This window comes from Phaethon lepturus, unplaced genomic scaffold, assembly GCF_000687285.1.
Source record: "Phaethon lepturus isolate BGI_N335 unplaced genomic scaffold, ASM68728v1 scaffold6823, whole genome shotgun sequence".
In the NCBI taxonomy this organism is placed as follows: Eukaryota; Metazoa; Chordata; class Aves; order Phaethontiformes; family Phaethontidae; genus Phaethon; species Phaethon lepturus.
This window is the reverse complement of record NW_010528331.1, coordinates 19,791-46,738: the sequence shown is the minus strand read 5'-3', so window position 1 is coordinate 46,738 and position 26,948 is coordinate 19,791. Positions and strand designations below refer to the sequence as shown.

Here is a 26,948-nt window from a genome sequence, read left to right as displayed (position 1 = left end):
TAATGTTACCTAGCATCAATTTGTTTCATCATGCTTTGAGGCTCTAGCAACTTTGCTTGATTTTCCTGAAGAGGTCAACTTAAAGATCTTGACTAGACATGTTATTTTTTTTCTGCATGGTTTTAATGGCTATCCTACAGCTGAATGTATTTTTGCTTCTTTGGTGCTTAAACAGATATAAGGCAGAGAGGTGTAGAACTTTTCAGCCGCAATATTTATAGAATCAATGTTTCTTTTGATCTTCCTAGGTGAATTCTGTGTTCAGTAAGAAGTGTTTATTATGGAAAATGGAGTCACTATGAAATGAAATGCCGTGATTTTAGTATCATAAATATGGTGACAAATCATCCTCAGTTGTGTGAAATGATAATTTTTAATTGTGTCTAATTCCACTCCTGAAGAAAGTCCCCGTTTCTCATTCTGAATTTGTACATCTTGTTAAGACAAATAAAAAGGATCTGTGAATCATGTCTATCTTCTTGGAAAAGTATAAAGTAATGAAATATAAATCCTTATGTATGTTGTGATAATTTATACCGAGAAACCATTTTTTTCCAAGCATTTCTTGTATAATGTGTGCCCTGGGCTTGCCTGTTTTTGGGTGAAGAGTGTGCTTTTGAAAGGAATTTCCTGGTCATCCCTACTTTTTGTATTTTGTCTCACATTATGAAGAAGTCTTGGAGCATGTAAATCCATTTCTAGTTAGATTAAACTAAATTAGAAGGCATGTTCTCCAAGTGCACCTAAGGTGCTGCATGGGACTAGTCTTGGACTAGTCTGGAGTACTTGCTTAGGGAAAAAAAAAAAGAAACAAAAAAAACCCCCCTAAACCACAAATCTGGTGCCTATACAGAAGACAGAGCCAGGCTGTTTTCAGTGGTGCCCAGTGACAGGACCAGAGGCAACGGGCACAAACTGAAACACAAGAGTTTCTGTCTAAACATCAGGAAACAGTGTTTTACTGTGAGGGTGACTGAGTCCTGGCACAGGCTGCCCATATAAATTGTGGAATCTCCATCCTTGGATATATTTACAAGCCATCTGGACATGGTCCTGGTCTCTAGGTGGCCCTGCTTGAGCAGGGGGTTGGACTAGATGACCTCGCGAGGTCCCACGCACATCCACTTCTGTTGATCCATGTTGATTGCTAATGTGGGCATAGATACTATTGTATCCCTTGAAGATAGGTTATTTTTCAGTTCCTTTTCTTTCTTAGAGGAGATCTGAGAAGTGCAATGTTGTATTTAGCCTCTGAAACTCTGGGGTGTTACCTAATACAATTTTTAAGTAACAGCGAAAGTGTGACACATAGCATCTATTGAAATTGACAACTCAGACTTGAACTCTACTGAAGCTATGAGGACTCTTCTGCAAGGACATATATCAAAATAGGTGTAATCTTGTCATTTTGATTGCTATACTATCCACAGAAATGTTCCAAATACTTGGTTTTGTAGAGTAGTTGTTTATAATGTGTATGTCACTGCTTTCTTTTGGGGCTTCAGGTTTTGTGTGTATAAAGGTAGTGGGTACATCTAGGCTTTTTATATGCTGCTTTTTTTGAGAGTGTAGTCCTCATTTTTAAAATGTCCTTAGTCCGGCTTATGTTTTGTAAATGCAGTTTTCTACCTGCTATTGTTGGTACAGTTCACAGAATTTAGATGTAACTGTTTAATTTGGGAGTGCAGTTAGTGCCTAGGTATCTGAGGTGTGAACTATGCTCAGTGAGTGATGGCAGATTTTATATAAGCTAGGAGAGATGTAGGGGGTCATGAAGTCCGTATTAGCAAGATGAAAAGGAATTGGCCTAGATGTACAGTGTTTTTTTTAAGCAAATAATAAACAGTCTGTACAGTTTACATGTTTACTAGTGTCTTAAATACATTGTCAAGATGTATTTCAAATTACAGAAAGACATGAAATTACATGAAATTTATTTGTGTAAGTGAATATTAAAAAATTGAAAGACTTCATATTTGCTTTTCATTAGAGTATTTCATATGTGTTTGTAAAACCTATATTGTTTATTCTAAGTAACATTTGTCAGTAGTTGCACTGGTTTGATTTGTACTTAAGCCATGTTTTTGTTGGAAGTATGAACACTGATTCTTTGTGTTTATTTTAAAGAGAGAAGAATGGATGAATTTAGACTTCATGTCATTGAAAACCACATCACTAGCATCTGTCAGAGGTGAAAGACACAAAGAAAAAATACTGGAACGACAGAAAGCTCAAGAACTTGAGCAGGTAGGAGGAATTAATATATTAACTTTTTTCTGCATCTTACTACATTTTGTGTCATGAACGAACCAATGAATTGGTTCAAATATGTAAGTCTTTGTATAGTTTTTAAACTAATGGCTGATGTGTTGTGTGATAGTGATTTTAATTAAATTGATCAGTTATTTGCTCTGTTTGGGATGGGAAGGCTTCATACAGCAGGCTTATCTTGTGGAGAAAAGCCTTTAAACTATCTTCTAGGTAAGGAGAAAGCAAGTTTTGTTAGTACTAAGTTCTGTAATATTTGAAGTGCTTCTCAGATGTTTTACTTAATAACAATGACGGACTGTTGGTCTGGCCTTTTTTCCCATGGTGTGTGTGAAAAAAAGCACCATTGCTTTATGTGATAGAAGCTTACCTAAGTTTCTGTGTTAAAGCATAGGTTGCTGAGGTTTGTTTTTTCCTGAAGAAAGAATTCAGAACAGTTGCTGTGCCTTTCATGTGACAGTTGTGCTTGAACACTAGTGGATCAGGGTCTGGTGGGGAAGGAGTTGCTGTCATTAAATTAGTTCTGTTTACATACGGTTGCCGGCTGGTTCATTTGTTCATTCAGCTCCTTAAATGCAGTGTAGTCTGATCTGAAAACATAGTTGCTGGTCACTACCTAATATTTACTTGTCCTCACATCTCACAGAAGGCCATTTGTTGCTGTTAGGTTTTCCAGTTAGTTGTGTTGTGGCTAGGAGCCAGACTGACCTGGAGCGCTGTTCTTGTGTAGTATGTGGCGCTTTGGTTATTGTCTTTTGAGAAAGGATTAATCTTTTTGTTCCCCACATAACTTTTTGCTGAACATTTTTTCTGAACTGTTGAAGGACCATTTAATGTAGAGATCTTAAATCGCCAGGATGTCAGCATGTATTATGTGGTTAATGACAATTTATATGTATTTTTGATCCTAGAAGAATATTATTTTTATAGACTCTCCCACGCAACTACCTTCTCTCCATGCAGGTTTATACTTTTGTGTTTTCAACACCAGAGTGTCTGACCTTTCTTTGATACCCAAAACAATGTGTACAACAGATGCATACAGCCTGCCAGTGGTGGTGATGAGTTGATGATATAACACAGACAAATTCAAAATTTTGTCACTGCTGGAATGCCTGATCAACCCTTTTCTCCAGTGGACTTCCTTGCCTGCTTCCAGAGAAGTCAGTTGACAGAATCACAATAAGCAATCTGGTTTGAGGGTAAAAAGCAGTAACCTGAGGTAAAACTAAGAGCCCTCATAGCAGCAGTGCTTCAGGTGTACACGTGTATTACTGGTACACTGGCTATGAAGTCAAACATTAAAACTGCTTTTGTGTTACAAGGGTGCCAGCCAAGCACGTGTTTGAGAGCTTTGACTCAGGATGGAGAGTTATGTTTATTTCTACCTGTCCTTAGACATCACAAGTTAGGAGTAAGCTGTTCTATTCCCACACAAGTCTCACAAAATTTATCAACTGTTCTAGAAAATGCAAACCATATGCTGTGCACACATTAAAATTATTTCTGTTTTAGGCCATGCTGTCTGAGAGAGAACTGAATCCCTATTGGAAAGACGGTGGTACAGGTTTGCCGCTGGAGAAGGATGAAGCAGCTTTAGTTAAGAAAGGTAAACAGCAACTTTTAGTAATAATCTTAAATTTCTGTCTCTAGTCTCCGGTCTCTGTGTTGCTAACAAGTTACTACAATGTTGATGTGAAGGGATTAAGAAAAACATGTAATAACATGAGATTTGGATGAAAATTCAGTTGTGAATATTGGGTTAGTATAGTTTGTTGTTCTGCAGAATTTCCCTTCTCTGTTTTTTAACCTTGAGTGGTTTGACCTTCAATATCTTTACAGAAATACTCCATTTTGAACTAATTAAAGGAAAGCATGATTTAACCAAGACAAGATAAATTGTTGTCATCTCATTTTGTTCCTTTCATTACATTACACAAATTATAGTGTTAAAATATTCAACTGCAGAAGTCTGAGTCACATTAAAATGAAGTACATTACAGATGCAGTTCGTAAAAAATATTATTTCTGTAACCTTTTCACTTTTGTTACCCTAGGGTTATCCTGCCTATTTCCAGCAAAAGCAGTTAGAAAAATGTTTTTCACAATGTTGTGAAGCATTTATTATGTGATAAGAAGGGTCCTTGTATTCTGTCAACAGGGAACAGTAGGGTCCCTGGCTTTTCTCTTTGGAAGCCTTTCCTTGTGGACAGTCTGTCCTACAAACCATTAGCCTCATGCCCACTTCTAGGAGTCACAGAGATCAGCGATCTGTAAGAGGTGACAAGGCATCAGTGAGTATGTGTTGTGAATATTAAGATCTCTGCTAGTTTCTCAGGTGGAAAGCAATGGGTTACTCATAAATTTTCTGAGCAGGTGAATGCACTTGTTTGTATGTAAGGGGTATGCCAAAGAATGGATATGGAAAATGGAAAGAATAAGAAAGTTCTTTAATTTCATGAAAAACCCCAGAACTTCTCATATGACTCTCCTGTCTTGGAACCTGCTTGTTGTGTTCTATGGTAAAATGGAGAAGGTTAAGTTAATTCAGAGGTATTACTGAGGTATATCCAGCATTAACTTATAAAGACATGTAATTGTATTATTATATTCTTTCTATTTTTTGTTTGCACCTCTTCAATTATTACATTAAGTTTAGGTGAAGGTTTAATGTCACGTACAGAGTAAGCTTAAATAGGAATAACTACTGAGATATAAAACTGTGGCCTCTCATTGTTTTCTACTTTAGTTACAGTGGTAGAAGATGCTGGATTAAGTTGGTTACAAAAATCATACCAAAGGATGAAGGAGCAGGCTGAGAGAGAGAAACGAAATTTTGAGGAAATTGTAGCTGAGAGATATGGGGTAAGGATCTTCAATTAATTTTGTTTCATACTAATAGATACTTGGAAAAGTATTACCTTATAAAGGCACAAATTCTTAATGTGTAGCATAAGACATGAGGAAGGAAGCAGGAAAAAACAGCCTTTGAAGCTTCTCTCAAGTGATGAAGAGTTTAAAGCAACCCAGGCTTTTATATCTTTTTTGTTAAATATTTTTTAATATGTTGGATCTTATAGCAAATTAAAAATACTTATTGTCTACATCAGGAGGTTCAAATGATCCCAGTTACAAAGTACCTGTGTGCTTCCAAAATTATGATGTATACTAAAAAATATATTTTGTTCTCCTTTACATAGCAGATAATAATAATGCCAGGATAATTTGGAGAGCTGTGTCAAATTTCACCACATAGGAATCTTCTGGCCACTTGTGATCTGCTCAGTCCAGATAAATTGAGAAAGCTGCTTGCTTCTGAAGGGTTTAAAGTCTTCAAAATTTATTTTTAATAAAACAGTCTGCCATAACAATATTAACCCTTTAAAGCCTGCTCTCCCTACATATTATGTTATTGTCCGTAAAAGTATTGTGGGGCATGGGGTGTTAAGTCTTGACCATAGTGTTACATTTGAGTTTTCTGTGGGTTTTTTGATTAAGTTGGTTTGCTTGTGGAAATCTTAGGTAAGACGGTATGACTTCATACTATAGTCTCTGCACTGAACTGTAGTCACTCCTGAATGATCAAACCAGCATGGTCAGTGCTGGTAGAAATTATTCAGTGTCAGTGATTGTAAAGAATATTATTTTAAAGAATCTTTCTCAAGAAACTGGAGTTCAAACAGCATGAACCACTCTGGCTGCTGAAGTACATGATAGCGATTGAAAGAGAACCCTGCCTGATTTGCTTCAGTATGTAATGCTTTGAGGGGAAGAAGAAAAAAAGAAAAAGTAATTGGTGACTTTTAATTCAGCCCAAAAGAGGGAAGGGGAACAGTCCAGATTTTGCATAACTGCCTAATGGATAGAGTATTTGTCCAGAAAGCCAGAGACAGGGATTCAAAGCCTGTTTCCAGCTAAAGATTTTGGACCCACTCTCCTGTGTTTTTAAGAGTTTAATTAGATTGTAAAATGATTTAGTGGGAACATCCATTAGTTCTGTAGAAGCTGAGCATAAATGCAAAGTTGATGAGTGAGAAAGCAGAAACCTTTCTCCCTAGCTCAAGCCCCTAGACTCCAGGTTACCAGGAAGAGACAGTTCTGAGGCTCTAGTCCCTGTTCCTCAGAGTGCTTTAGCACTTTACTTTAGAGCCATGGGATGAAAGTTAGAAATAGTCCAAGAGAAGTGATCAGAAAGCCTTCCTAACAGAGCATCTTAGACATGAGGCTGTAAGTTCCCTTTTTCATGCTGGTCTTCCTTTCCACTCCATGGCTCATGCCTTGCCCTTTGCACAGTGACTCGTTTTCAAGGAATGTTGCCTTTCTTGTAATACTTTGTAGGGAGCTTCACAATGCCCATGATCTTAAAAGCAGTATGACTTTTTTTATTCTTTCTTATAGTCAATGGAACTATTTCAGTCACGATTAGAAGCAGCTGAAAAAGTTGCATCCAGAAAAGAAAATTATTGTAGAGGTGGAAGATGGAAGAAAAATGACTATTCAGAAAGTGAGAAAGAGAAGAGAGAACAGCATATGAAAAAAGAGACGCGAGATGAAGAGGATAGAAACAGGAGCACGTTTGAGGGCTATACTAAGGAAAAGTATGGCAAGGGGTGGCCGCAAGAAGACAAAGGTTACAAAAGAGTTATGTCAAGAGAAGACCAAGAATGTGGACACAGTAGCACGGAGTCAGAATTGAGAGGCTACAGCTCCAAAGCAGAAAAACACTCCAATGAAAAACAAAGTCAGGAGAAGCGTTCATCTCTAAGCAACATGAAACGCAAATTTCTGAAACCTTCTGAGGATGATTTATCATCTTACAGTGCACCTGGAGACTACAAATCACAGCAGTGTTCTTCCAAACTGCTGGTTCATAGCTCTTTGAGCAGCCGCTTCCAAAAACCTAGTGAGGATGCTGCACTGTGGACCAAAACACACTCAGAAGATAACAATGAGAAATTAATGTCTGATCAAAAATCCTCAGGTAATCGGGAACAAACTGATACCAATAGTTGGGAAAGAACTCCAAGTGACGAAAAAGAGAAGTCACGACAGAAGTACTCAAGCGATGTCCCTGAGAAGAAACAAACATTATCTGACAGTAAAACATCATGTTCTAGGTATTTTACAAACATCTTGACTTATCTTGTACTTGCTGTATTTTTCATGGCAAATTATGCTGGAAACTCTATATCTATATATTGTGGCAATATTAAATCTGACCATATCAGGTCGCTTTAGTTAGGAGGAGGCTGGCTTCCCAGCTAGGGGCAGCTAAAATGGACCACTACAGAAGTAGTGAACACCCCCTACTTGTCCTGTCTCCTCAGCATAGTTGAGAATTGCTAATGATAGATTATTTTCTGCTTCTTTCTAATGTTAGTTCACACTGCAGTAAAATTAGCATCCTAGGCAGAAAACCTCCAAAACACTCTTAACTCTTGTTGCATTTATAAAAGACAAACTTGAAATGTTAGAAAATGCTGACTGAAAACTGAAATAATACAGCAAGGATAGGTTTGCCACCTGAGAGATGAAATTACATGCTAAAGTAGTAGCATATATAAAATAGTAGACGTATTGATTAGAAAAGTGCACTTTCTGTGTAGGAGAGGAGGAGGAAAGGTGAACAGGGGTGGGAAGGGAAACTGTCGTGGTTTAACCCCAGCTGGAAGCTAAGCTCCACGCAGCTGCTTACTCACTCCCCTCACAGTGGGATGGGGGAGAGAATTGGAAGAGTAAAAGTGAGAAAACTCATGGTTTGAAATAAAGACTGTTTAATAGATAAAGCAAAAGCTATGCATGCAAACAAAGCAAAAAAAGGAATTCATTCACTACTTGAATGTCCCCCCCTTCCTTCTTCTTCCCCCAGGCTTATATGCTGAGCATGACATCATATGGTATGGAATATTGCTTTGGTCAGTTGGGGTCAGCTGTTCCAGCTGTGTCCCCTCCCAACATCTTGTGCACCCCCCAGCCTACTCACTGGTGGGGTGGTGTGAGAAGCAGAAAAGGCCTTGACTCTGTGTAAGGACTGCTCAGCAATAATGAAAACATCCCTGTGTTGCTGGAAACAGTGTTGTTTCCAGCATAAATCCAAAATATAGCCCCATACTAGTTTCTGTGAAGAAAATGAACTCTATCCCAGCCAAAACCAGACAGAAACGGAAACTAATATGTGGTAGGAATTTCAGTTTCCCTGACTTCCTTTAGTGAAAGACAACGAAGAGTAGTAAGGAGAAGTGGTCAGAAAAGTAAGTTGTGGACAACTGAGCTTTTGCTCTACTCGAGGCCACCTGTTCTCCAGTATTACCAGCTTGCTGGTTCTTCCGGTCATATGAGTAGTGTGGTTATTACTGTGAATGCGTTCCTTCAGATTTTCCCAATAAAAGGTAGGAATGTGCAAAAGTATTTTTGAGTCAGGGTGGTTTTATTTAATTGCTTGGGAAAGCTAGACAAGTAGATTTTCTTGGTTGGATTATGTAAGAAGGGTGATACGATTTAGTTGGAAACAGGATTTAATGAAATATGATCAAGTGTAGTTCCTTCTTTTTTATATGCTAATGTTGGTTAAAAAACCCTGAAAAAAGCTCCCCTTCTTATAGCAGGGTTGTGAATTTATTTTTAATGTTTAATTGTTGGATTCTGATAATAAGACAACATGTTAGAAGTATTTATTTTATTTATAGCTGTTCCTATGTGTAGTACTGGCAGATACCTTACTGTGTGTTTGCAAAGAAAAATTGTATGTTAAATGAGTACTGCATGACTAATCAGAAACAGGCAGCTTAGTTTACACAATTCTTTATATTTTGTATAGTTGGGGTATTTTTTCCAGATTTTACTTGCTATAATTAGATAAGTTGTTTGCATGATGTTCACTTAATCTTTTTTTTTTAAAAAAACATGACTTTGAATATGCATCATGGCAGGAGTAGTTTGTATGCACTATGGGAAGTCCCACTCCTAAGTGTTTGTCATGTCTTGTTTTATTGTTTGTTTTAGTATTTGCCTAGGTGTTATTTTGCTGGAAAATGAGAAGTACGTCTTCATAGTTGTTTTAGTTACTCTGGAAAAAAAAATCTTGTAGCATTAAACCTGTGATGTATGAGACATTATTAGACATTCAAATTTAGTGATCTTTGTTTTTCTAGATACTGCCCAAATAGTTATTGCCCTGAAGTGCCTGGGGTTTACCACTTCAATGTACTTTGTAAGCTTCTGATTAGAATGATTCATTGTGTGTCTGAGCTGGAGCCTCTGGGACTTCCTTAGCTCTTGGTTTGTTCATGACTTTGTTCAGGTACAAGGTCTGCACAGTCCACAGTTGTTTTCTGCCTGCCTTGGGGTAGTGCGTTGGTTTCCATAAGGAAACATAGGTATTCTTGTAAGGAGGGTTAGCTGTGGTGAGCTGGGAGAGTGCATCTGCACTGTAGTTCAGACACAGGCTCCATGAAAATGAAAATATACAGTCAGAACTATATGTTTGGAAGAAACCTACCCTGTTAAGAAGCTGCTTTTTTGCGCACATAAAAAGGCACGATTATGCATGGTTAGTCTTATCCTTCATCTTAAATGTCATATGCTTTCTTTAAAAAAACAAATACTTCACTGATTAGCAGCAAATAATCTGTGTAAATGACATACAACCTTTTAGTAAGTCTACCTTCATTCTCAGTTTTGTTTCCTCCACGAATTCCAGAAGAAAGCAAGATCTTAACAGCTGTGTTGTACAGCTGATGGCAAATAGGAGTTCTGACATCCAGTATACTTTATTTAACTGTAGTGAACTACTAACAATAAGAGAGTTTTGGTGATTGTCCACAATGCAGTGACTGAGAGAGACCATGTGAAGACCCCACACCTTGTTCTTATTTATTTATTTATTTATCTTTGGGGTTTTTTTTGGTGAGGGAAGGTGTGGAGCTGTGTGTTGCGTTGCATATGTGGTGGGTTGACCCCAGCAAGCAACTGAGCTCTTACCCAGCTGCTCACTCATTCTCCTTCCTGCAGAGGAATCAGAGGAGCAAAAGGAAGAAAGACTCATCGATCAGATAAAGACACTTTACCAAGTGATGGAAAGAGCTAAAAACAAGCGGTACAAAGGCAGTCAGTCACTCACCACCTCCCATGAGCAGACCGCTGCCCAGCCAGTCTCTGAGCAGCAGCTACTTTGGAAAGGTTGCACCCTCAGCTTTTACTGCTTTTACAGCTTTTTTACTGCCACTCCATCATGTGGTGTGGAATAGTCCTTGGGCCAGTTTCAGGTCAGCTCTTCTGACTATGTTCCCTCACAGCTTCTTGTCCACCCCAGCCTATTTGCTGGGGATGCAGAGTAAGAAACAGAGAAAGCCTTGAGGCTCTGTAAGCACTGTTCAGCCACAGCCAAAACACTGGTGTGTTATCAACACTGTTGTAGTTACCAGTTAAGTCCAAAGCACAGCACCATACGGGCTGCTATGAAGAACATAAACTCCATCCCAGCCAGACCTAGTACAGCATGTAAGTAATGAGTAGAAGTTAGTGATACCATCGCTTCATTTTTCTTACCTTAAAATAAGCAACTACTCCTTTACAGTCTTAACTGTACATTTTAGCTTTTGGTTACCACATGTAGTAAGGGCAACACTAATTTTAACTGGACAGAGCTGCAAATTTTGGGAAACTAGATTGTGTACGGAAGAATTCAATTATTATGATAGAAAAGATAATTATTTTCTTTTCCTCGCAGAAGAGGACTAAGCATAGAAACTATTTAGCTAACGTTTTCTTTGGCATGTGTTTTCTGTTTTAGTACTGTTAAACCTGATTGTGCATCTTTGATATTTTAATTCTATTTCTTAGCCAATACAATTACTGAGCTGATTTATTAGTGAAGCAGAGATTACTTAGGCCTGGAAAACCAAATAGCTTCTGCTTATTCACTTACTTATTTCCAAGTTCTTTTAAGCTGACTCTTAACTCCTAAACTTCTTTGTGTTTGAGATAGTGTATGGCTTGTCTTCTTGTTTCCGTCTATGAGAATTGTAGGGTTTTGTAGATTTTTTTTTTTTATAAATTTCTGTCTCTTTCATTTCAGAGTTGGTTAAGTGGGGTAGTTATCTGTTGGAAATAATTTATAAGATGCTGCTTTCTTTTTCTTCCTAAAGTCGTGTAATACATGTACTCTTTCAGGGGTGCTCAGTTAGTCACAAAAAGTAAATCTTCATTGACATGAAGGCTTGGATTAATAGGTGTTGCTGGTTCAGTTCCTCATCTCTCACGCTGACAATGTACCTTTTAGGTTTTGTCCCTTCTAAAATACAGAGAGGGTTTCTTCAGCCTATAAATCAAAGTGTTTTGGACAGTTATGGCACAGGTTAATTAAGTGCTGATTGGATGTCCAAGGGATCTCCCCAGAGGAAAAGTCCATGCAGCTAGTGTTTACTGAACATCACACTTAATAATGTGACTGCTTCAGAGTTTAATTTAGGACAAGGTAAAAAGCAAAATAAAACAATGTTTCTAGTTTGAAAAAGTTTATATGATGATTCAAGTGCTAACACCACTGAAAAAAAACATTTATGAAGTAATAAACATCTCTTGCTCCCTCTGCTGAAATAGTCTGCCTTGTTTTGAAACATACAGGTTAAGGAGAAGTGAGAACTTAATCTTTGATGGCTCTGTTTCTGGTGAGGTGAATGTAAACTTTTCTGCTGAGTTTTTAGGTTTTGGATTGGGCATCTTCAAAACATACAAAAGTAACTTTAGTAATTTCCTCAGCGTCTGGGGACTTCTGGCAGTTAAAGGTGACACCATCTTCAAAGTTCTCCCATTTTCAAATCCTAAGGGTTTAACTGTATTGAGTAGTAAGTGAATTCTGTCTCTCTCTTTTAATAGCAGGGACCAGTATCATAGCAGTATTCTTATGTCTCTTTTGTGTTAGATATTTTACTTTTAGAGTTAGTTGGTTTTAGTCTTTCCTAGGGTTAGACGAAAAGAGCCAAACTTGTTGATGCTTCTTTGCAGTAATTCTTAGAGACCTTATTTATTATCATAAGAACTCATACACTAACCTTTTAATATTAAAATTAAGATACAATACTCTTTACTCCTAGCTGTAGCTTCTCTAGGGAGACTTCATATTTTAAAAACTGTATCAGTTAATTTTCCATGGAAACTCTATCATATCAGCCATAACATCTTTAGAAGCAGAGATTGTACTGTGAGAAGATAAGTATGAACATATAAGTAGTTTTCAAGAGATGGAAGGCCATTTGGTGTACAGGAGAACAACTGTGATTTTGCTGGAGCTGATGAGTAAAAGCATGACCAAAGCCAGAAAGGACAGTTACAGAGTGGGTTTATATTATACTTTCTGCTCTTCTTTTCCATGCTTCTTGTCTGCTTATACCTGCTATTGGCTCTTGACTGTGTTTTCATGCTGAGAAGGTGTTCATGGATAGTGCTTTTCATTTTAATTGATCTCAAAAGTAAAAGGAAACACACCTCATGAAAATTTTATTCAAGCTTTTTGGTTTCAGAGTCCTTGGCAACTTCTGACTGCAAATATATTTTTATAATATGTTGTTATCTATTATTTTGGCAATAGGACCATATGTACCAATACAGTAGGCATATATTATTTAATTACACAGATGAATACTACATTGTTTTTCTATGGGTTTAGTGCTGCTGGTGTTTTACAGACATACATCAAAGGATGAGCCACCTCGGGTCCTTAGTGAAGAGGAGATGAACAGACTGGGAGCAAGGATTGTGAAAGCAGAACTCATGGGAGACATGGTAATGTGTTTGAAAAACTGTCATGATTTACTACAGTTTTTCTTTAAAGCTCGCAGTGGTTTAGTTGTTTAAAAAAAAAGGTATTGATTCAAGCAAATTGTATTCTACAAAATTTGATCAGGTAGGATTTGAAGATACTGCTTTTACTGTAACTTCTGCTTTAAATGCAATGATTCATAGACTAGAAAAGAAGATTCAGGTCCCCAGGTTTTGTAGGCTAGGCAGCATATCCAAAAGCAGTTGTTCTTTGTCTTTTTCATAGGTTTTAGTGTGTTTTTATTAAGCAGGAAGCAAGTGAAAACTGCAAAGCTCTCTATCTGTGTTACAAGGTAGTGCCTGGAGCTTATCATTATTTCATCAACTTTGTCACAAGTGGGTGCTTGTGGTCCGTACCTCTGCGGTGTAAGCATAACATAATAGATGATGATATGGAAATAGAAAACTGAAAGGAACCACATAGGCTATTGCATCCAGCTCTGCAATGAGAACAGCTATGTAAGGTTTTGTGGGCAGCTCTGCAAAACATCTGCCCTGAATGAGTCTGGGTCCATGGAGCTGAGATAGACAGCTGCACATTTAATGTTTTAGGAGGCTTGTTTCAGACCGCAGCCGAAGGATCAAGAACTTCATTCTTTTGGAACACTGAACTCTGGAAGTACTTACTTTTTCAAAATTACAGTAAAAATGGCTACAGTGAGTTAATTGTATTCAGTAATACTGCCTGGAACTTTCAGTTATAACAAGGTCATAGTCGGTTAGTTTTGAAGATACGTTTTACAAGTGCTTGCTCTGAAGAGCTACTTTTAAGGAAGTATTGCTCATTTTTTTTGAGGTATATAATAACATTTTTTAAAAGTGAGTCCTATCACTATGGGCCTTGGTATTTTTTTTAAAAAGATTTTTGATGAACCTGTTCATCTTGCCATTTGTGACGGAATATTTGCACCAAAATCTGCATCACTAGGAAGTAATAAATAAGACATTTTACGACTTCAAGTTCCAAATTAGTATTTCCTGAGAGCCATTGATTCTTTGCTTTGTGGGAAGTTTTAGGATGTTTGGCGTATGATTTTATTGCTCGTCATGGTCTTGGTCTTGTCAAAGCCCCTATCACATAACTTAAATTTTGATAGGAGAAGGTGTCCATTTTATAACTATTTTCTTTTCAATCCCATTTTACATTATGGAATCTTTTCCCACAGACTTTAGACACGTATGTATGCAGCTTTACAAAATTTGAACAAATACACCTTTTGTAGAAATCCTGTACATTGGAAACCTTATTAACTTCAAAAGTGAATTAAAAGTAACTTCAAGCAGTGTATTTTCTACTAAGCTATAACGAGTGTTGAAGATTTAAATAGAGGCCTCCATATTTTAATGTGTGGTTTTCCTCGTTAATATACAAAAAATACACTAGTGATGAAAAAACATGTTTATGAGTGTAATTATATGATAGGTTTGTGAGGGACTGGTGTTAGTCACTTAAGATATTATTTTAAGACATTTTCCAACAGGAGAAAAGGATTGAAGCTATCTATACACTAATTGCTATAAAGCACTGGGAAAGTTTTCCAAAGACTTTCATGGAAGCAGCAAAAATTTTAAAACTTTTTTGTCTACTGCTCAGCTTCAATAGCATTGTCCAAATAAAAGTTTGAGCACAAGTGTGGATTTTGTATTTTCAGCTTGACAGTGACTCAATAAGAGTAATTTGAATGAAAATATACAGTTGTTCTGTGAGGAGAGAGTGGTTCTTTAATTATTCTACCTTTTTTTTTTTGTTTTGACCAAAAATCATGTAGCAGAAGCCAACATTGCAGTTTACTGTTAATTTTATATATACATATATACATATACATATGCACTCTGAATTAGCCTAGTTAAAAAAACCCAACCAAGCACAGTATAAATAATAAAATAAATAATCTTTGCCTTGGTGCTCTTTCAGTATTTTTTCTTGGGCTTTCTCTGATCAGATTGAAAGTGTAGCTTGTTTAAGGAAATTCATCCCCACACATCAGAACAGATGGTTATGTAACAGCATGTCCTGGAGGCCAGAGCTCAAGGTTGAGCGTGTGGGAATTCTAAAGCTATTTTTGTTACTGACTTGCTGCTTGTGTTGATCACATGACAGTTTTGGGTCGACAAGTACAGGCTTGATTGTTGGAGTCCAATCAATGAAACTGGCAAAGTTGTCAGAGTATAAATGGTTGTATTTCATATAGATTGGTAGATGGTCACCTGGCAATTCTTAGTAAACCAAGATATTCTAAAATGCTTGTACTTATTTCATAGAATCGTACACTAGTCTGGGTTGGAAGGGACCTTTAAAGGTCATCTAGTCCAACGCCCTGCAAGGAGCAGGGACATCTTCAACTAGAGCGGGTTCCCGTCCAACCTGACCTGGAATGTTTCCAGGGATGGAGCATCTACCACCTCTCTGGGCAACCTGTGCCAGTGGTTCACCACCCTCACTGTGAAAGATTTCTTCCTTATATCTAGTCTAAATCTACCCTCTTTCAGTTTATAACCATTACCCCTTGTCCTATCACAACAGGCCCTGCTAAGAAGTCTGTCCCCATCTTTCTGATAAGCCCCTTTGAAGTACTGGAAGGCTGCACTAAGGTCTCCCCAGAGCCTTCTCTTCTCCAGGCTGAACAACTCCCACTCTCTCAGTCTTTCCTTATATGAGAGGTGTTCCTCTGATCATTTTCGTGGCCTTTCTCTGACTCCAACAGGTCCATGTCCCTTTTTATCTTGGGGACCCCAGAGCTGGATGCAGTACTCCAGATGGGGTCTCACCAGAGTGGAGTAGAGGGGCAGAATCACCTCTCTCGACCTGCTGGCCATGCTTCTTTTGATGACGGTTGGCCTTCTGGGCTGCGAGCGCACATTGCTGGCTCATGTCCAGTTTTTCATCCACCAGTACCCCCAAGTCCTTCATCCCTCAGCCTGTATTGATACCGGGGATTGTCTGGACTCATGTGCAGGACCTGCACTTGGCGTTGCTCAATCTTGTGAGGTTCACACAATAATATTTAAATAAGAGATGGATGAGAGAGCAGGAGCATCAAGAACAATTAACACAAGACTAAACTGTTCTCATTTTCCACTTCTTGTCCATTTTAATACCCGAAGTAAGGTTTTAGGTGCTAAAGTTGGATGTATGGTGTAGAGAGATGTGAAACTGCATAACAGAAATGTCTGAGAGATATTTCCCTAGATCCATTGTGTGCATGTTTGTGTATGTATATATATAAAAATAAATAAAAGGATATGTACCATAACCTGGAGGGTTTATACACTTGATTTGTAGAAGCTTCCTATACATAAAGTAGCATCTATGCTTAGCTACACAAAGCATTTATTAGTATAATTGAATAATGCTTAAACATCATTTTTCTGGTGTTTTTATGACAATATATGTTTCTATACTTCAGATACCTCTGTTCTGAACAATTTTTTTATTTTATCTTTGTTAAAGAATTGCGTGAACTATATTGACATATTTTCTTTAGTCACTGGAGTTTAAAAAATATCAAACCATGAAAAAATGGAATAAATAGTTAATTCTCATATAAAGGTCTCTAAAAGTTTAAAATGGTTAAACTAATGGACTACTACCACTTTCTTTCAAGGAGTTAGCTTCAGAACTTCAAGCAGAACTTGAGAATGCACGCAAATTGAGGGAGACTCAAGGCCAGATTCCAGGAAAGTCTGGCAGAGAGGTAAGGGGAAAATATTTTTCTTTTCTTTGTTTTAACAGAATGGTGTAATACAGGTAGCAGCTGAATTATAGAGAACATGAAATACACTTAGGAAAATTACAAGGTGTGACTTTAGATGAGCTACTGTTGAAATTAAATTGTACTTTTTGGAGGTAAACAGAACTTTCTCCATTGTACTTTAGTAACTTCCATAGGATTTTTTTACTGGTAATATTTTCTCAGCAATGATATATAACTTGCATTAAAAATAAAACTGATATGTATCATGTTGTGACTGTTTGCCCAGGAGGCCTAGACCGTATGATCTGGAACCTAGGCTGTGGCTGTCTTGCCTTTCAAGCTCTGTAGTGACTAACGTAGGCACCAAAGCAGGTGATCTGTATCTTGCTTAGCTTGCCAGGATTTGGTGCTGGCTGTTACTTAACTCTGATGTCTCTGAAGAAGCTGACACTTCAAGAGTTGTTTTTATTAAATGGTGGTATTAAAGAAATTTATAGTAGTCTTTTTCCATGCCAACTTTGATATAGCTACAAGTAAGCAGGGTTAATATCTTCATTATGAGCTCTGTTCTTAGCATGGAGAAGAGACTTTTAGGCAAAAACTAATGTTCTTGTCCAAGTGACCCAAATTCCACTGTGAAAAGTCAGCTGCAAGTCAGGTGAGTTTGAAAAGCCACTATATTTTTTTCCAAATGGCTTCATCTCAGACCTCATACATTGACTAGTATTTCTCCAATCTTTAGAAGACAAACTGAACTGGAAGTTAATGTGTGGTTTCTTGATGACTGCATTGTGACAATCCTATTAAAGTATAAAGTCTCAGTCCTTGAAGTCACAAGAATTTAAGGTTAAACGCCTCTCTGCAACAGGGAGTTTCCTTCCGACATGTAGAAACACCAACCTCAGCAAAGCAAGAGTTTGGGGATTCGGAAGGATAAACTGACAAAGAAGAAGTAGTCTGCATCCTTCTGGCCTGACATGGGTCCTAATCTGTCTCTGCACTGGTATCTGAAAAGTGCATGAGTAGTCCAGGAGGAGCCTTACTGAAAAAGAGAAGTGTGTTACAGACTTGGATAGGTTGGAAATACCATCTTGCTGTCCTAAAGCCTCAAAAGGATTGACTTAGTATTTCTATTCAAGAATGTCCTGTAAGATAGTTATGATTTTTCTTTTATCTTTCATGTGCCTGTCTGTATTCATTTTTGCACTCTTGTGTGCCTATTTACTTAAGCTAGGTCTGAGGACTTACAGGGCATCTCTATTCCTTGTCCTGCATTCCCTTTAAACATGGTGGAAAAAGTTGTGAATACCCCTAGTCTGCCCCCTCTTTTTTTCTTCCTCTCCTGTGGGAGCTTGACTAAGCCCCCATTGACCACTTCAGTGCTGTGATTGATAGAAGGTTATTTGGAAGATTGAAGGCATTTAAAAACAGGATTCTTTCCTCTCTGAAGTATCTTGGATGCAAAATGTCTACCCTTAGGAGTTCCATGTTGGCTTTCTCTGAAGCTCAGAATTAGCTTCTTACATAATTCCAGACACAGGAGCGTGAGCTATTAATCTCAGAATGTTTATGTTAGAGTCCATCTGTCTTGCGGAAACAATCTTTAGTTTGTGGGAACCAGTGTGACGGTCCTGCTGTTTTGACTTCACATGGTTTACCAATGCAAATAGTCCCTTACAGGTACAACACTGCTGATGTCTGTAATTCTGCAAATGGTTAGTTCTTGAACTGCATCATGCCAGAACAGTATCAACCCCTTTACAACTTGCTGTAAAGTTGCTCAACTTAGACTTGCAGTAAATTGGCAAGCTCCCCGAAACCACACTGAAAACCTTGAAGTTTATTTGAAGTCACTCAGGTTTTAATTACTGCCAGGGCTTGCTTTCCAGAGGGTGAAGGTCTTCCTGTACATTTTAGAGGCTTGCTGTCTTGTCTTTATGAATATGCCTTGCCTGTGCCTGTTTCATGGCTACTTCTAGCCTGTGTTACGTGGCTGTTAAGTATGAGCAGTCCAGCAAAGCTGTCAGTTGCTCTGAGATCATTGCCAGGGTAGTCTTACTGTTTTTACAGTTTCAAACTGATTTTTGAACTATGAGGATGCAGGCATAATGTGTTGGGTACTGCTGTGTATCAAGGGCCAGCTGTATCCCATTGTGGTCTAAACAACCCAGCTGTTCAGAAACCGTCTCGGAACACAAGAGAGGCTGATTTGTGAAGGTGTATCTGATACTGTATGATTCAGTCTTGCCGTAACATTGCCCAAGTGATAGCCTCAGTCAGTTCAGCCAGCTGTATTCCAGGGAAGATACCTGAAGCACTTTCCGCAGAAGTGGTTTTCCAAGTGGATGTCCCACTGATCCCAAAATTTGATAGCTTTGCCTCTGCTACCAATAACAAACACGAAGCATTTTGTTTGAGGCAGGTCTGTCTCTGGTTCCTTGGAGCAGCATGGCCAATGTTATGCTGAAAGGTGCTGAAACATGGCTTTGCCTTATTTTCACTTCTGTTGGGAGAATCGAGGAGATAAATCAGGAAGCAGTGAAGGCGATTCTGAATGCATCTCCCTAGGATTTTTTTTTCTTCTTGATTAATTGAACATGGATCAATTTCCCAATTCAATTCACTGCGTGACTGAATGAAAACTTGTGCTAGTATAGGGGGGTGTGCATGGGCGGCTGGGGTTTATACAGAGGACGGGATCAATTCTTTTGACAGCAGTGCTGGTTTATTCTGCCTTAAAGTGATCAAGGAACAGACTGAAGGGACGTGAAGTGGTAGCTTAAGTCCTGGTTTTATTTATTTGTTTGTTTGTAACTGAGAATAGAGGCAAACCTAGCTTTTATAGTTCATTTGATTCAGACAAGAATTCTACCCCAAGCAACACGAAAACTGTGGTTTTGAAGTACAATTTTCAAATACTGATGTTTGGCGTTTAAAAACCTTATGTTTATAAGATGGTATATTTCACCAAGTGTACAGATCCTCATAAGACCATTTTGTTACTAGTTTTCCTTTTGGCCAAAGTCATCCATAGTTTAAGACCTGCTGTTTGTGTCTTATTTGGATGTTGCAAGTAGAGCCTTCCAGCTGAAAGAAGCCAAAAAGCATGAATGTATACATCTTTCTGAACGTAGAATAGCAAGAAAGTTGTAAAAGATACTGAAGTGGAAGAGAAGTCCATAGCTGCATCCTGAGTAAGCCCACTTGGGTAATTTTATAGCAAAAATTTACCTTGAGGAAGAGGATTGTTGTTGGTTTTTTTTCCTTCTTTGTTCTTGGTAGTTAGTGTGATGTTTCTATTAAATAAAGTGAACACCCACAAATAATAATATTAGAGGTTTTCTGTGTGTGAAGATTAAAATTCAGTGAAGGTTAAAACATGTTTGGATTCTCTTGATATTGGAAAAAAAAAATAGTAACTTTGTCTTAAACCATTTTTCAACAATATTGAAATGTTTCTTTTATGCACTACCAGCCCTCATTTTGCCTGTCTTAACATTTGATTTGTTTTCAGCTGCTAGCCTTCCATGTGTCCAAAGTGCAGAAAAGATGAAAATTTATTAGTTGACTTGTTCTGAAGTTGGTTGTGGTTTTTGAGTAGTTTTATAAATGGAATTATTTTGCCTGAATTGGGTATGAATTTTTCAATAGAATTTGTGTGGTTAGAGAGGTTAGTTTTTATATATATTCCTCTTGAAGGCATATGAGTAGCTGTTATCTTGTTTTTTTGGTACTTCATGAAAAATACTAGGGAATGTTGTTTGGGGATATTGTTCACTGAAGTTGTTTAATTTTTCCCACATTATTTATTTTTTCCCCACATCATTTTGACATAATCTTAAATATTTAATTTTTAATTGCATTTTTTCCTACTTCTTTCCTGTAGATAATTTTTGGATAAAATATCTATATCTATAAATAAATAAATACATACATACATACATATATACACACACATACACACCCACACATATATATGAACCTAAGTCAGGGGATAAGTGTTTTGTTATAGTCTCTGAACTGGTATGCTCTCGTAAGTATTTTCCTAGTTAGTTGTGCTAGGAGAGCTAAGAAGCATTGCTATTATCAGGCTTAGTGCCTGAGTGTGCAGTTAAGAAGATGCAAGCTTTCTGCTCTACAGTAAGCAGGACTGGGTGAGGATGCCACCATGCATTAGGCTGCCGTAAGTTAGCAAAGCTCCTCAGTTACAAGGCTTAGTGAGACAATACCAAACTGGACAGGAAGATAATTGGAGGTAAAAGGTAGATTTATTAATATTTCTTCTCTTCACATATCCCTCTAAATATGTCAATATGTGATATACTGAAGTGCATCACAGGTTACTTTTTGTATTAGTAACATTAAATAAACGCTTTGATCCTAACCTTTCTAGTTTGAAACATGAAATTAGATTACAACAACAGTTTAGGCACCTTAGACACTGAACAAGCCTGATTTACAGCTCATCGGATTAGATAGCTCTTGTGGGGTGGGGACTCTGTGTGTGTGTCTGTTCTGAATGGAAAGTCTGTGACGAAAAGCACTTAGTGCAAAGTGCATAGGTGTCTCAACTGGTTTTGTGTGCTCAGTTTCAGTGAGAGAGTCATTGGCTTGTTTGAATGTAGCAACCTGAAAGTCTGTCGACAGAAGCTACCTGTGTGGTGTGTCTGTTGCACACTGTGTAGGTGACTTGCCTTGGGTAGAGCCTCTCTGTTGTAAGCTGCAGGTTAGCTTAAGTGTGTAGTCCTATACTTTAGTAGGATTATGGTTAAACTAGGGCATCTGTTAACTGAAATTTAGGGCCTTAGAGGTTATCGTACTTAAATACTGGGGTCACATGTGTACAGCTACGATGAATGCATATGCAAAGACCCTTTTTAAAAGGATGAGTTAAAATGTGGAGTAGATTATGCTTGTTTTGTCTTTACATCTGAGCAGTAGGCAACCTTCAGAGTCTATGGATGTCAAAACTCTGTGAATATGCAAAAGTGGCATTTGGGCTGTTAGAAGGGACTAACTCTGAATTAAATATTTTAATTTCATTTGTGATAGAATTAAGTGGTGCTTATGTTCAGATGCTGATGTCTAAATTTTCATGAGCGTTTTGAGAAAAGTTGCACTTTGAGCCCTACTGAAACTGTGTAGGAGAACGCTGCTGTACCATAGTGTTTCTGAGTTAGTATAGGTGATGAAAATGAGTACTTATTGAATGTAAGGAGAGAGCAGAAAATCTAGGAGACTTCAGCATTTAAAAAATAACTTCCACGTGTTCATGGTTTATCTCTAAGTACAGTTTGTATTTCTGTTATGTGAAAGTGCTGCACAGCTCTTGATTTGAGTACATTGGTTATGGGGATGCTACCTCTTCCGTTGTAAGTACCAGTCAAAACTGATGTCATCTATGGTTTTATTATATATTTTTACTTTAAAAAAAATCTGGAACATTAGCTTTCCTTTGAGGCAGATTATTTGCAATGGTTTCTGGTGGTATAAAAATTGAGAGGTAAAAACTGAAATGAGCAAGAGGCAGATTGAAAACAAACGGAGAAAAGGGAATTCTTCACAGAACGGTTGTTCCAACATGTTGTGGATATTGGTAGATTCAAGGAGAGACTGTACAAGCTCATGAAGAATAAATCCCTTGGGGTTTGTACAGAAATGATGTCTGTCTCTTAATGGCTGAGTTCACAAATGCTTGTAGGCATCCTTTCTTTTTGTACTCTTCATTAGGCATTCACTTTTGGGTACCGCTGGAGAAGGCATGTTGGGCTTTCGTTTGATCCAGTATAGCTGCTTTTATGTTTTAATCCGCAGGTAGAAAGTGTTCTTTATGACAATTCTAAATAATTTATGATGTTCATATTTGTGTGCTTTGCCTTTTTCATTTTTTTTTCCAGACTTTTTCCCATCCTTTATCATGCTTCTGTCAATACTGTGTAAGAATTAGAGTCAAATCTGCCAAATGAAAAAGTTTGCTTTCGTCTTGCTACAAACTGTCTTAACTGTGTTTGTGTTTTTTTAATCAGGGAATACATTGACATGATACAAAACTAAGTAAATCTAGACTCAGTTCATGGTGGTGGATGAATGAAGTAGAACTGTATGCATATTTTAAAACGGTTTTGAATTCCAAACTATGTATGGCCTATAAGAAAAAAAACCTTCTCAGCGCTAAGCCTGTTACTGTGTTCCATAGCACTTCATCAGTATGCACGGAGCAGAAAGCAGTCTCTGCTGAGCAATCACTAGAGACAGTTCTTAATAATGATGAATTGTTTTTAAAATACAGAATCAATACAAAATTGAATGAAAGGTAGAAGGTGGTACTTTAAGCAAAATAAGATGGTGTAGGATATACTATGGGATCAGCAAAACTGCTCCTGTGGACTTCTGGAGGGCAGACTTCAGCCTGTTCAGGACACTGGTTGAGAGAGTCCCTTGGGAGACAGTTCTGAAGGGCAAAAGGGTCCAGGAAGGCTGGACGGTCTTCAAGAAGGAAATCTTAAAGGCGCAGGAGCAGGCGGTCCCCATGTGCCACAAGACGAGCTGGAGGGGAAGACGACTGGCCTGGCTGAACAGGGAGCTTTTACTGGGTCTCAGGGAAAAGAGGAGAGTTTATCACCATTGGAAGAAGGGGCGGGCAACTCACGAAGAGTACAAGGATCTTGTTAGGTCAAGCAGAGACAAAATTAGAAAGGCAAAAGCCCAGCTAGAGCTCAGTCTGGCCACGGTCGTAAAGGATAACAAAAAATGTTTTTACAAGTATATTAACAACAAAGAGAGCCAAAGAGAATCTCCATCCCTTACTGGATATGGGGGGGGAACATTGTGACCAAGGATGAGGCAAAGGCTGAGGTACTTAATGCCTTCTTTGCCTCAGTCTTTAATAGCCAGTCCAGGTATCTGCAGGGTATTCATCCCTTAGAGCTGGAAGACAGGGATGGAGAGCACAATATACTCCTCATAATCCAGCAGGAAACAGTTAAGGACTATGGCTATGCCACCTGGACACCCACAAGTCTATGGGGCCTGATGGGATCCACCCAAGAGTACTGAGGGAGCTGGTGGAAGAGCTTGCCAAGCCCCTCTCCATCATTTATCATCAGTTCTGGTTAACAGGGGAGGTCCCAGACAACTGGGACAATGTGACACCCATCTACAAGAAGGGCCGGAAGGAGGATCCTGGGAACTACAGGCCTGTCAGCCTGACCTGAGTGCTGGGGAAGATTATGGAGAGGTTCATCTTGAGGGCGCTCACAGGGCATGTGCAGGACAACCAAGGGATCAGGCCCAGCCAGCATGGGTTCATGAAAGGCAGGTCCTGCTTGACCAACCTGATCTCCTTCTATGACCAGGTGACCCACCTAGTGGGTGAGGGAAAGGCTGTGGATGTTGTCTACCTGGGCAGCGTCTCCCACAGCATTCTCCTGGAGAAACTGGCAGCTTGTGGCTTAGACAGGCATACTCTTCGCTGGATAAAGAACTCTCTGCACGGCCATGTAACCCCATGCAACACTACAGGCATGGGGAGGAGGCATGGGGAGTGGATGGAGAGCTGCCTGGCAGAAAAGGACCTGGGGGTGCTGGTTGACAACTGGCTGGATATGAGCCGGATATGAGCCGGCAGTGTGCCCAGGTGGCCAAGAAGGCCAACAGCATCCTGGCCTGTATCAGAAATAGTGTGGCCAGCAGGAGGAGGGAAGGGATTGTGCCCCTGTACTTGGCACTGGTGAGGCCGCACCTCGAATACTGTGTTCAGTTTTGGGCCCCTCACTGCAAGAACGTTGAGTTGCTGGAGCGTGTCCAGAGAAGGGCAAGGAAGCTGATGAGGGGTCTGGATCACAAGTCTTACGAAGACCGGCTGAGGGAACTGGGGTTCTTCACTCTGGAGAAGAGGAGGCTGAGGGGAGACCTTATTGCTCTCTACAAGTCTCTGAAAGGGGGTTGTGGTGAGGTGCATGTTGGTCTCTTCTCCCAAGTAACTAGCGATAGGACGAGAGGAAATGGCCTCAAGATGTGCCAGGGGAGGTTTATACTGGATATTAGGAAAAATTTCTTTATGGAGAATGGTGAAGCATTGGAAAGGCTGCCCAGGGAGATGGTGGAGTCACCATCACTGGAAGTGTTCAAAAAACGTGTGGATGTGGCACTTCAGGACATGGTTTAGTGGGCATGGTGGTGTTGGGTTGGTGGTTGGACCTGATGATCTTAAAGGTCTTTTCCAACCTTAACGATTCTGTGATCATAGAGTGTTGAAAAGAAGAGAGTGAAGTTCTGAAGGAGGAGAGAGAAACAAACACAGGCTTTTTTGCCATGCATTTGCGAAATTGTAAGGAAAACGAGTGATTTCAGCACAGGAAATCTTTATTTGAATAACTGAATTTTCTATGGAAGTCCAAGTCAGCCTTCAATCTAGTATGATTCATTTAATATATTTAATGCATAATGAATAAAACACTGACTGAGATATTGAGATATATATATACAGATACACACATAGATTATATAAACATAATATATAAGCATATATTTATATATAATAAATATATATAGTTTATATATGTGTTATAAATTATATAAATATATGTATTCCACAAGATAGATAGATAGATAGACAGATATATATTCCTCAAGATAGAGCAAAAAACTCTGAACAAATGTCCTAAAGTTTTTCTAATGAAGGGTATGTAGTGCTTCTATGAAGCCTCTTGGGCATGAAAGATACCTGTAGAGCTGTAGACTTCAGTTTTGGCGGACACTGTATTTCACTTTACAGTAGGCATCTGACTGTCATGATGCTGCTTTAACGGAGCGAACTTTCTAGGCTACCCATAAGGGTAACACTCTCCAATTCATTGTTTGTGCATTTCAGGTGGAGAAGGATTATAGCGGAAGGAAAAGTTAATTTAGTTAGTTTTATGTCATGAGTATGGCTCGACTTTTAGTGAAAACCTTCATGATATCAAAAGCTTTATGTACTGCAAATGCTTCTGCTTTTTTAATTTTTTTTTTCCTGAGTATAAATATGAAGAATGATTGGGTTTCCAACACCTCCTCTTACAAACCACATCTGAGCACAAATTTTGATGTATTGAAGATCTGATGTTTAATTTGTATCCCCAAAATGCATTAGAGACCAGACTGAGAGAGTATTCTGGGGAACCTAGTTCAGTATAAATGAGTATTTTTTTTTTTCTTCTTTTTGATGAATTAACACTTACCACTTTTCAGAAAGCTTGTAAAATCCTATTTATCATAAAATACCATCCATTGCATACTATTATGTGTATTCTGCATTAAGAGAGACAGGATGGAACATGATTTTTATCCAGAGAAATTATTTGCAGCACAGCTATTATCACAAGTCAAGCAAACTATATGACACTAGGAGTAGCTGAGAGGAATCAGCTGTGGAACAAACCTGAAATAATATTCTATTGCTTCCAGTAATAATAGGGAAAAATAGGATGTTTCTTTTTCATGTGTTTTCCAGATTGGCCTTTTCAAAAAAAGCTTAAAAATTACAGTGATTTCTTGGAAAAAGAGGTAGTTATCTAAAAGTGGGATGCGTATGTGTGTATACATGTAAAATTTAGGTAATGATTAGTACTTTGGAATAGGAAGTGAAAGAAAGAAGAAGAATAATCAGTGTTTCTGATGTGTTTTTTTTTTTCTTTTTAAAAAACCCCAAAACGAACACCAAAAAAAACCCCCAAAACCCAAATCACCCTGAAAATTAATATTCAAAATTGCAGGTGTGCCAGCATGTTTAATTTTAGGTTTGGGGATCGAGGCTATAAACACAGATATTTTTCTGCAATAAGTATATTTGCTTGTCAAAATTTACCTGTAATTTGTTTTAATAACGCATGGTTGAGAGGCCTTTCATTGTGACATACCCAATGCAGAACTCTGAATGCAATTGTAGTAATGCTTTTAGACTCATGATATTTAAAGAATAATTTAAAACACTATTTAAAACTGCTTCTCAGAAAAATATAGCTGAGATACTTGTATAAAAATTAGAATGCTGGGGATTAATGATCCTCTCTAAATGCACAATAGAAACCTGTGATTTCATTTGGAACCTCAGATGGTGGGGAGATACAGGAACAGATGTCTCTTGGCCTGTTTACTCTCAGCTCATCATAATTTCTAATTCCTGCT

At 38.3% G+C, this 26,948-nt stretch overlaps 1 protein-coding gene across 1 annotated transcript in view; it reads left to right on the top strand.

The window, feature by feature from the left end:
- The window catches only part of LOC104618124 (CWF19-like protein 2), a gene marked incomplete at its 3' end in the record, with an annotated part of 47,437 nt that overhangs the window by 2,783 nt on the left and 17,706 nt on the right, over nt 1–26,948 (top strand). The window contains exons 4-9 of the mRNA XM_010283646.1: nt 2,128–2,247; nt 3,784–3,877; nt 5,018–5,133; nt 6,667–7,385; nt 12,954–13,050; nt 16,692–16,781. Of these exons, the coding sequence (XP_010281948.1) occupies nt 2,128–2,247; nt 3,784–3,877; nt 5,018–5,133; nt 6,667–7,385; nt 12,954–13,050; nt 16,692–16,781 (1,236 nt within the window). The remainder of the gene's footprint in view (nt 1–2,127; nt 2,248–3,783; nt 3,878–5,017; nt 5,134–6,666; nt 7,386–12,953; nt 13,051–16,691; nt 16,782–26,948) is intronic.